Source organism: Cebus imitator, unplaced genomic scaffold, assembly GCF_001604975.1.
Source record: "Cebus imitator isolate Cc_AM_T3 unplaced genomic scaffold, Cebus_imitator-1.0 Scaffold140, whole genome shotgun sequence".
NCBI classification, from domain to species: domain Eukaryota; kingdom Metazoa; phylum Chordata; class Mammalia; order Primates; family Cebidae; genus Cebus; species Cebus imitator.
This window is the reverse complement of record NW_016107455.1, coordinates 2,617,254-2,628,220: the sequence shown is the minus strand read 5'-3', so window position 1 is coordinate 2,628,220 and position 10,967 is coordinate 2,617,254. Positions and strand designations below refer to the sequence as shown.

General features: G+C 54.1%; 1 protein-coding gene across 1 annotated transcript in view; it reads right to left on the bottom strand.

The window, feature by feature from the left end:
* RAB11FIP4 (RAB11 family interacting protein 4) overlaps window positions 1-10,967 on the bottom strand; it is a 134,914-nt gene that overhangs the window by 4,266 nt on the left and 119,681 nt on the right. The window contains 9 exon segments of the mRNA XM_017542058.2: window positions 475-633; window positions 710-847; window positions 1,329-1,410; window positions 4,046-4,186; window positions 5,250-5,353; window positions 5,634-5,733; window positions 6,911-6,946; window positions 7,238-7,372; window positions 7,919-8,113. Of these exon segments, the coding sequence (XP_017397547.1) occupies window positions 475-633; window positions 710-847; window positions 1,329-1,410; window positions 4,046-4,186; window positions 5,250-5,353; window positions 5,634-5,733; window positions 6,911-6,946; window positions 7,238-7,372; window positions 7,919-8,113 (1,090 nt within the window).

Below are 10,967 nucleotides of genomic sequence, written 5' to 3'. Positions count from 1 at the left end.
AAAAAGCTGGGTATGGCGGTGCATGCCTATAGTTATAGATACTCAGGAGACGGAGTCAGGATCACATAAGCCCAGGAATTCAAGGCTGCAGTGACCTAGATTGCGCCAAAGCACTCTAGCCTAGGTATCAAAGTTATATCCTGTCCCCCCCAAAAAAAGGATCCTTGGCCCAGGGTCTATTCCTGGGAGAACGCAATGCCTCCAGGCACTACACTCCAGCTGGGTAGAGGCTCATTCTCCACCCCAAGCACCAAGGCAGAGAGCAGGGTCTGTTTCTTTCTATGGACATAAGGGAGATCTTCCGATCGATTTTCCTAAGCTGTGAAATGAGACAGCCAGACCTGACAAACGAGTTGTCAAGAAGTAGACGGGCAGTACTGCTACAGCTCCAGGGTCCCCTGCCACAGACACTGCCCAGGAAACCCACGTGGTTGGCCCGGCCCCGCCCCGCTGGACACAGGCTGCCAGACCCACCTGCTTGAGCCGCTTAACCTCGTGCTCGAGCTCCACCTCACGGGCCCTGGCACTGAACTCGCCCAGGCCAGAGGAGGCACTCCGCCCCCTGCCCAGCCGCTCGCAGTCCAGCTTGTACATCTGCAGGTGCTCCAGCTCCTTCCGCAGGTCCTCGATGAGCTGTGAGGGATAGAGGCAGGTTGGCAGGAGCAGGGACGCTGGAAGGAGCCCTGGTGCCTGCTGGCCTGGTACCCACCTCCTGCGTTGCCTCCCGCTCCTTCTGGAACTCGAGGCGGTTCTGCCGCAGCTTGTCCATCATGCGCTTGTATAGGTCCATCTCATCTTTGAGCCGCAGGCTGGTGTCCTCTAGACGGTCAGACATGCGCTGCCGCTCCTAGAGAAGGGAGACCCGGTCAGGGGAGGAGAGTTCCCAGAGAGAGTTCACCATGCCCTGGGGTCTGGTCAGCCATCCTCATGAGGCAGATGCACACTGAAACCAGCTTCCTTAGAGGGAGCCCTGAGTCATGGCTTACAGAAAGGGCCGGGGCCCTAAAGATTCTAGACACACAACTAAAAACCTCAGCCCTCTGAAGTCCTTCAATAATGCTAGATGCAACCTGAATTGAAGACGTTTGCCCAAAGAGAAACTAACCTCTTTCTAAGACTAATTTTTCTCCATTGTATAAATAAATACATTCACCGCAGAAAATTTGGAAAATCAGAAATATAGAAACACAAGTTGTTATTCACTTTTTTTTCCTAATCTCTTAGTGGTAAGGGCATTTGTTTAGAACTTCAGAAGCTATGAACTGCAGGCCCCCGACGGCCAGCACTGCCTCTGTGGGTTTGGCTCCAAGCCTGGACCTGCTGCTCACCTCATCCAGTTTCTCTGTTTGAGACTTGAGCCGAGTCACTGTTGTTCTAAGCTCTGTATTTTCTTCCTCCAATTGCTGCACCCTGGGGAAAGGAGAAAGATCTATCTCAGAGACCTGGAATGGAGACGATCTCACAAGGGCTTGCCAGGCTGCAGTGATTCTCTGCTTCCTGCAAGGGGGAAGATACCAGAAACCAACTGAAAGAAAGAATATGAATAATTATGTGAAAGACAATATAGCCTTGAGCTTCCCATCAGCCAAAGCAAAACAATAAAGACACTAAGTTATCATTCTTATTTTTTCTTTTTTTTGAGACAGAGTCCTGCTCTGTCGCCAGGTCTGGAGTGAAGTGGCACAATCCTGGCTCACTGCAACCTCCGCCTCCCTGGCACAAGCGAGTCTCATGCCTCAGCCTCCTGAATAGCTGGGATTACAGGCATGCATCACCACGCCTAGCTGATTTTTTTTATTTTTAATAGAGACAGGGTTTCGCCATGTTGGCCAGGGTAGTCTCAAGCTCCTAGCCTCACATGATCTGCCCATCTTGGCCTCCCAAAGTGTTGGGATTACATGAGTGAGCCGCCACACATGGCCTTTATTTCAAGTGGAAACACTCATTACAGAGTAAGAACACAAGATGCTTTTTGGATGCGCATCTTTCAGATCTTGAAACCACAGTGATGTTATTTTGCTAGATGGAGACAGTCTTCCTATGGCTGTCTGTGATGGGGCCCCTCCTTTTAGACTCTGTAATTGAAGGCAATGACCATACTGGCTTTTCATTCTCCACCAACAGCATCTCATCCAGGGCTCTGCTCTGAGTGCTCACTGCACCTGACTCTGATGACTACAGGCAAGGGCTCTGATAGTAACAGTCCTCTGTGTTAGTGTTCACACAGGAACTCCGCAAAAAGACAGAGCCTGGCTGCTCAGGTCGGTTTTTTGTTTATTTGTTTGTTTTTTCTGAGACAGAGTCTCAGTGGTACAATCTTGGCTCACTGCAACCTCTGCCTCCTGGGTTCAAAAAATTCTCCTTCCTCAGCCTCCCAAGCAGGTGGGATTACAGGCCACCACGCCTGACTAATTTTTGTATTTTTAGTAGAGATGGGGTTTCACCAGGATGGTCTTGAACTCCTAACCTTGTGATTCACCTGCCTGAGCCTCCCAACGTGCTGGGTCTACAGGCATGAGCCACGGTGCCCAGCATCAGATCAGTTTTAAATGATCCGAAAGGAGGTGCAGGTGAGTTGGGCCGTCGGCAGCACCAGAACTGAGCAGGGTCACCTCAGAACTGAGCAGGGTCGCCTCAGGACTGAGCAAGGTCACCTCAGAGCTGAGCAGGGTCGCCTCAGAACTGAGCAGGGTTACTTCTGCCACCGATTCCTGCACACCATCCTGTTCCCGACCCACCACTTCTCCATCACTGCCACCTCCACTGCCCTCTGGGCTCCCTTGGAGAGGCCCCCAGGCCAGGGCCAGAGAGGAATTCAGCCCCACCACCCGGAGGTGGCCCTGCACTGGTGGAGGTGGTAGGGAACCAAGCATGCGGCGTGACTCTGGGAAGACCACCTTGGTATTTTGCATGAATGGCGCCCCCTGAGCTGTGCTAGGGGCATGTGTTAAGAGATGGTTCCTGAGGGCTGGCTTTCTGCCCTTTGGCCCAGATTTACACTGTCTTTTACCACCTCCCATGCCCCAGCCACCTCTCTTGGGCCAGCTGCCAGAGAGAGCTGAATGAGAGCAGTCACCTTAACTAGGCACCAGCCTCGGGAAAGAGATGCAAAACAGCAGCTTCTAGAACAGAGTCAAAATGTAAAATGAACCCCTGCTGGATAACTTAGCAAAGCAGGTCTCAGCACCGGGAAGTTGGGAAGTCCCCTCGCCAAACCACACAGGGCAGGGAGGTGCCTGCCTGAGAGCCCAGGTCCCAGCCATTTGCTCAGCAGCCTCCCAGCCACCAGGGGGGTCTCAGCATCTCCAGGAAGCCGCAGCACAGAGACTAGGGCCTCGGGGGCCTGAGGAGTGCCGGGGGCAGCTGTCCTCTCGGAGGGAAGCCCAGGCGGCCTCCTCGGAGTCGGGCAAGGGCCACAAAGGGGCTTCACCACAGGGGCATCATCACAGCCCCCACCCGTGGGCAGGGTCCTGACGAGTATCGGCTCACCCTCCCATGCAGCAGCTCTGTGGGGCAGACAGGAAGCTGACCCACTACGTCCAAGGCCATGGAGCCAATGGGAGACCAACTCAGATCCCTAGCCCCGGGCTGCTCCTCGTCCTGCCTGCCTCACGTTCCAATGACGAAACCACAGGTACACCCAAGGCACAGGAGCCCTGTTTTCTATTTACCTTGGTTGGCCCTGGGGCTCCGGCTCAGTCCACCTGGGCTCAGGGCAGAATCTGACAGCAGGGGGCGCTCCCAGCCTGGACATTAGACCCAGCCCAGGTCCCACCCTTTATTATTTTTTTTTTGTCAATACCTCGTTTCTGGTTGACAGACATTTGTGTAGTTCCCATTACCAAATGTGAGCAATGCTTCTGGGAACATTCTTTAGCGAACTTCCTGAAGCGCATGCCTGTTACTATCGAGAAGGCTCCAGAGGCTGCCCCTTAGTCAGCCTCAGCTTCCACCTATAAAAATAGGGATAGCACCTGTCCCACAGGGCTGCCCCGGGGCGGTGGGGAGGGGTCCCTCGAGGGAGGGGCTCGGTGGAAGGGCCCACCTGGCATTGAGCAGCTCCACCTCAGTGGCCTTCTCCCTCTCCAGCTTGCCGTAGGCCTCGCGGTGGCGCCGCGCCTCCTCCTCCAGCGCCTGCTCAGCCGTGGTCTCCTGATCCTTCACCATCTCCTCCAGCTCGTGCACCCTGAGGACAGCACAAGGGAGAAGCTTTTGGGGCTAGCACCATTTCACCCCAACCCAGGCTGCGGCACGGGGGGCCCTGGGACCTGAGACCCTGAGTCGCTTGGGCCAACAGATGAACAGGGACACTGCACATCTAGAGGGGGTGTTGGTCATGCTGTGGAGGGGCAGGCCTGGCAGTCAGGAGGCGAGGCGCTCCGGGCAGCACAGGGAGGGCCAGCCCCTGCCAGTCCCCATGGCCACACCTGGCCGGAACCGCCTCGGGCCTCACCTCTTCTTTCTGCACTCTGCCTTCCCAGCCACCCCTCTGATCAATAATTCAGCTTATTGTACTGGGCACCTTGACTCCCAAAATAGGCACACCCTGGCTGATGGCCTGCAGTCTGCCCCACACCTGGAAAAAGGCCAGTGGCATGTAGATGTGAGCACCCCCACTACTGACAGCCTGGGTGGTATTTGGGTCTGGGGTACATCTCACTGGCAACAGCACCTCCCCCAGGCTGATCTTCTGGGGTATACAAAAGGGCCCATATTTGGGCCCTGTGACAAGATGGAGGACAGGACCCCAAGTCAGGATATGTCCCCCACAGGTCATACTATCTGCTGACAACTAAACCCTGCAGCCGCCACTGAAGACAGCATCAGAAACATCAGGCTCAGGGGTCTCCATCGGCATCAACGCTGGACCCTTCCTACTGCCCAGCTCACACTGGCCTGTCCCGGGCAGAGCTTGTCCCTAGGAAGGGACACAGGCTCCCATCACTGTGTGAGTGAGAGACAGTAGATCCCCACTCCGGTCTTGGACCTGCTCTGTGGCTGCAGACCTCAGCAGGTGGAATCCTTTGGCCCTGGAGCCAAGGTCGATCTCCAGCCTGTCTCCCTGTCCTTAAGGTCCTGTCTTGGGCACCCCATGTGGGCAGGGCCACGTGACAAGAGGCTGATGCGTCACAGGCCCTCAGAGCTGCAAAGGCGTGAGGCTGCCTCCTCCCGGAGGCCTCAGTAAGAAGGACCCCCCACTTGATTCCCCAGAGTCACAACCGAACCCCCAGCACCACCGCCCGCCTGACCTGTGCACCAGCTGCGTGTTCTCCTGCTTCAGCTTGCTCTTCAGGTCCCCGTTGGTCAGGCTGTCATTCTCCAGCTCCGTCACTTTCTTTTCCAGGAAGCTCACCTGCAGCAGGGGGCCACAATGGGGTGGAGAAGAACTTTGAGGCCACAGAACTGAGAACCTCGACGCCATGAGGTTCATGAGCAGGACCTCCAAACCACCATGAATCAGAGAATGGTCACGTGTAGGGTGGAGGGGGAGACAGCATGTGACCAGGGCCACCTACCCCTAATTCCTGGGCAGGTACCAGGTCTCCCGAGTCCCCAGGCAGTAGCCAGAGTGCTCCCCACCTCCCCTGGGAGCACAGACACAATCAGTGCCTTCTCCAGCCACCCGGGCCCACCTTCTCTGTGATGTCATTGTCGCAGGAGTCAATGCTGTCCAGGAACAGGTCTTCGGTGCTGCCGTTGCTGCTGCTGAAATTGCTGCTATGCATGAGCTGCCTGCAGGGGTGGAGGGAGGGCATCTGGCTGCTGGGGCCTTCCAGAGACAGAGGCCCACTCAGGCTACGCGCTAGGTGAGCATCTAGTACCCTAGGGGGTCTGCCCCTTTAAGAAGGGCACCCTCACTGAGCCCGAGAGGGAGAGCATTGCGAACCCAATGGATCATCCAGCCCTGAGGGCGGCAGACGGGCTGTACAGACCCCCATGTCCCCTGGCAGACACAGCCAGTGCAGCACAGCTTCTCCTGCGGCCTCAGAGCCCTCTTCACACCAGCATGCCGGCCTGCAGCTACCCAGTGACCTGAGCCGGCACGGGAGTCCCCTCCTCTTCCAGTGGGGGAGCTCCCCAGGAGGTAGCCCAGCTCCATGGTCCTGGCAGAGGGTCTGGGCCTCCTGAGGCTTGAGCCCCTCCACCAAGCTGGCTCCTGCATGTAACATCTCTGGGAACTCTGGGGATGGCAAAGGCAGAGAATTCACCAGGCCTTGCAGGGCAGTACGCTGGGGTGGGGCTGGGCCCAGGCAGATGCCTGCTAAGCTAACCCGTACCTGAGGCGAAATCCAGCTGCTACCCCCAGTTACATCCCCTTCCTACTCCCTGATAGGCGATAGCCAGGGTCTATGCCAAGAGGCTGATCCACCCAGCTCCTGGGCCAGGGCCTAGGCCCTCGCTGCCAGCTCCCAAAGCCCCGAGTGTGCACCTGGGGCCAGTCCACAGGAGGACCAGAGCGGGACCCCAGCAGTCCCCAGGAGTCAGCTGCTGCAGAACTTAACTGGCGCAAAGTGACCAGCCCCAGTGGCACACACTCAGCCCAGATCCCCGCCTGTAGGAAACCCGGGGTCTCTTTACTGAGTATGGCTGCCCGCTCCAAGAGGAGGGAGGGCACTGACAGCTGGGCGGTGTCCTGTCTCTCTCAGGGCATCCCTGGCTTGCCTGTCTGAGGTCAAGATGACCTAGGATTTGAAGAAGGGACAAAGAGTGGGGAGAGGGCAGGGAGGAGCTGCCCCTCTGTTTTGGATGTGGACGCTGCCCTGGCTGCACTGCCCTGGGATGGCCTCGTTCCCCTCTGCCCTTGGCCACACGCAGGCACCAGCTGAGTCGGGCTGCTGGCATGGAGCCCTGGCTAGTGGGCAGCACCGGGACAGCACTCAAGGTGCCTTCCCCCAAGGCGGGGCCTTACCGTCCAAAGGCCGTGCTGGAGATCTTTCGGTTGGGGCTGGAGAGAGAGAGGAAACAGTCATTGAACAGAGGGGCTCTAGTCCACTCCCTTACTCTGTCCCTGCTGTTAGACACCAAAATGCAGGACAAGGCTCTTCCCTCCCACTGAAAGGAGCTCACTAGTCAGCTTGGTCCCGAGAAAAAACAGACTGATACCCTGTGGCAGAAAAAGCCCCTGGATTAACCCCGAGAGCTCACACCTGCCCAGATAGCAGGGGCTGCCTTGCCTGTAGCTCCTCCCTGCAGGCCCTGACTGGGCCTCCCGCCCGCCGACTGGGCCGGGCCTCACCTGTTGGCCTTCAGGTTTTTCAGCCGGGCTTCCAAGTCATTGAGCAGGTTGATTTTCCTGCAGCATTGAGAGCAGTAAACATCCAGCAATTCGCCGTTGTACACGTGCCGCATTTTCCTAGGTGTCTGCCCCGCACTGATTCATGAGGGAAAGGAATCACCACCTCAACTGCTGTCCAGTCTGCTGCCCTATGCCACCCTGCTGAGCTGACTTTACTTAAGTCCCCAGTACCTTCTTAGGGGGAGGGGCAGGGAGTGGAATACAGCAACAGGTCATCCCTTCTCTAACACACTCAAAGAGAAGCCAGTGAAGCATACCCATTTAACAGCTAAGGCAAACTGACAGCTCATTTCAGAGAAAGCGTTGGCTCAGGTGGGTGAGAAGGTATCACAGAAGGTCACCTGGAAGGACCCTTTAACACTGAGGTTCTAGGACACAAGACAACACAGAGCCCCGTGGCCCCCAGTGTGCAGCCTCCTAGGTTAGTAAATTCAGGAGGAACGCCTGACCCCCAATCAGGGTGCAAAGGCAGCAACCCCAGGCCCCAGGGGCAGAACTCAAGTAGCTTAGGACAAAGGAAACGGGGCCAGCTCAGGACCTGGCCCGCCCCACCCCCTAGGATGTGCTTAGGTTGCTTCTACCACTTTTGACCCCAAATGCTATCATAGACCAAGGAGCCACCTGGAGGACACTGAAGACCCCAGGTCGGAGTAGACGTTGGTCCTGGTCTCGTCGTCGGGGCAAGGGCTGCTGGGGGCGCAGTCCACATCATCACCCTCCCCATAGTCTTCAAACTGCTCCTCGTTGCTGATGAGCGAGGCGGTGGAGTGTGTAGAAAGGTCCGAAGTTGTCATGGACGGAGTGAGGACCAGGGACCTGTGGGTCAGAGAGTGCCCGGGTCAGAGGAGGACTCATGGGTCCCCATCCACAGCCACGGTGGGGAGGCTGACTAGGCATTTCCCTTTAACTGGCACTACCGATTAAGTCTGTACCTCTTGACTTTTTTTTTTTTTTTTTTTTTTTTTGGAGATGGAGTCTTGCTCTGTCGCCAGGCTGGAGTGCAGTGGTGCAGTCTTGGCTCACTGGAACCTCTGCCCCCGGGGTTCAAGCGATTCTTCCGCCTCAGCCTCCCGAGTAGCTGGGACCACAGGCGCGTTCCACAATGCCCGGCTAATTTTTGTATTTTTAGTGGAGACGGGGTTTCATCATGTTGGCCAAGATGGTCTCGATTTCTTGACCTCGTGATCCGCCCGCCTCGGCCTCCCAAAGTGCTGGGATTACAGACGTGAGCCACCGCGTCCAGCCTGCATAGTTCCTTTCTTTTCTTTTCTTTCTTCCTTTTTTTTTTTTTTTTTTNTTTAGTAGAGACAGGGTTTCACCATGTTGGCCAGGATGGTCTCGATCTCTTGCCCTTGTGATCCGCCCACCTCGGCCTCCCAAAGTGTTGGGATTACAGGCGTGAGCCACCACGCCCGGCCCTCTTGACCTGTTAAGTACATTTTCAGGACCCTATCTAAAGGGAAACATCTCGCCACATAAACTCTTACTGCAGTTGAAATCAATTCTACCCATGCTACGCTAGAGTAGCAAAACACTGCTTACAACCTAATTGTCTAGCTACAGCTAAACCAAATTATAATTATTATAATGCTAGTAAATTATCAAATTGTGGAATATCAAATCGTTGTTGAAAGATTTGTTAAAACATTGGGAGTAATATAGAAAATGAATATATATAAATAGATCTAAACTTTTAGCTACTGTAAGACTGAGTATGGTTGTCCCTTGGTATCCAAGAGGGATTTGTTCCAGGACACCCCGTGGACACTAAATTCCTAGGATGCTCAAGTCCCAGGTATGAAATGACATAGTATTCACATACAACCTATGCACAGCCTCCTAGATTACTCTAAATCCTCTCTAGATTACTTATAATACCTAACACAATGTAAATGCTATGGAAATAGTTGTTATACTGTATTATTTTTTAAGTGCATCTTTTTTTTTTGAGACATAGTCTCACTTTGTTGCCCGGCTACAGTGCAGTGGCGCAATCTCAGCTCACTGCAGTTTCTGCCTTCCAGGTTCCAGTGCTTCACCTGCCTCAGCCTCCCCAGTAGCTGTGAGTAGCCTCCCAAGTAGCCTCCTGCCACCACATCCAGCTAATTTTGTAATTTTAGTAGAGGCGGGGTTTCTGTCATGTTGGCCAGGCTGGTCTCAAACTCCTGGCCTCAGGTTATCTGCCCACCTCGGCCTCCCAAAGTGCTGGGATTACAGGCTACTCCCAGAAAGCAGCACGGCGTCTCTCTCCATCTACAGCTCCAAAGGGCCTATCAAGAACATCAGGACTCTGACAATCACTTGAGTTTGAGAAATCCTGCACTGAGAGTCTACTAGGTTGAACTACATGAAATTACGTTTTTTTGAAGATGAAAATGATTAAAAGTTGTCAATTTTATGTGGTTCAACCACCACTGGAACCCCTCTCTTCCCTCTCCAAATCCCTGCAGCAGCCATAACCATCACCTTCTTCTGGCAAGGGGCTGCCATTTGCAATCCCCTCGGCTTCCTCAGCCACAGTGGTGGTGGCTTCCCACCACCCAACAGCACTGTATCCCTCAAGAGTCTTGGCGAGGGCTGAAAATGGAAAGGAATCCTTTCTGCCGACACCAAAGGTAAAGATGACACTGCTTCCGTGGGAAGTCACTTAGGTCTTAATATTGCTTTTAAATAACATTTCTGATTATGGGAGTATATGCTCAATGTAGAAAATATAACAGAGTAGATGGGAGGTAATTAAAATGGCCATTCCACCATACGGAAATAACTGCTTAGTTTTCTAGATTAATTTTTTCTAGGCATTTCCTAACATATATGTCTGTGTTTTGTTTTTCAGAGATGGGGTCTTGCTATACTGCCCAGGCTGGAGTGCAGTGGCTATTCACAGGTGTGATCTCACTACTGATCAGCACGCAAGTTTTGACCTGCTCTGTTTCTGACCTGAGCCAGTTCATCCCTCCTTAGATAAGCTGGTGGTGCCCCACTCCCGGGAGGTCATCATACTGATGCTAAACTTAGTGCAGACACGCACCCGATCTGCATTGTGCGCTAGAGCCCAGAACTTCTGGGCTTAAGTGATTCTCCTGCCTCAGCCTCCCAAGTATCTGGAACTACAGGCACATGCCACTTGCCTGGCATAGGTTTGTGTTTTTAACAAAGCTGATCTTATGGATATCTTGCATATCTTTGCAACCTGCCTTTTTTTTAAGACAGAGTCTTGCTCTGTTGCCAGGCTGGAATGCAGTGATGTGATCACAGCTCACTGTAACCTTATACTCATGGGCTCCAGTGATCCTCCTGCCTTGGCCTCCCAAAGTCCTGGGGTTACAGGTATAAACCACCATGCCTGGCCACAACCTGCTTTTTAAAACAATGAGATCATATATCTCATATCATTAACTAGTCATTTAAAACTTGACTTTGGCCAGGCATGGTGGCACTTTGGGAGGCCAAGGTGGGTGGATTGTGAGGTCAGGAGTTTGTGACCAGCTTGATCAACATGGTAAAACCCGGTCTCTACTAAAAATATAAAAATTAGCTGGGCGTGGTGACACGCACCTGTAATCCCAGCTAATCAGGAGGCTGAGGCAGAAGAATCACTTGAACCCAGGAAGCAGAGGTTGCCGTGTGCCAAGATTACACCACTGCACTCCAGCCTGGGCAACAGAGC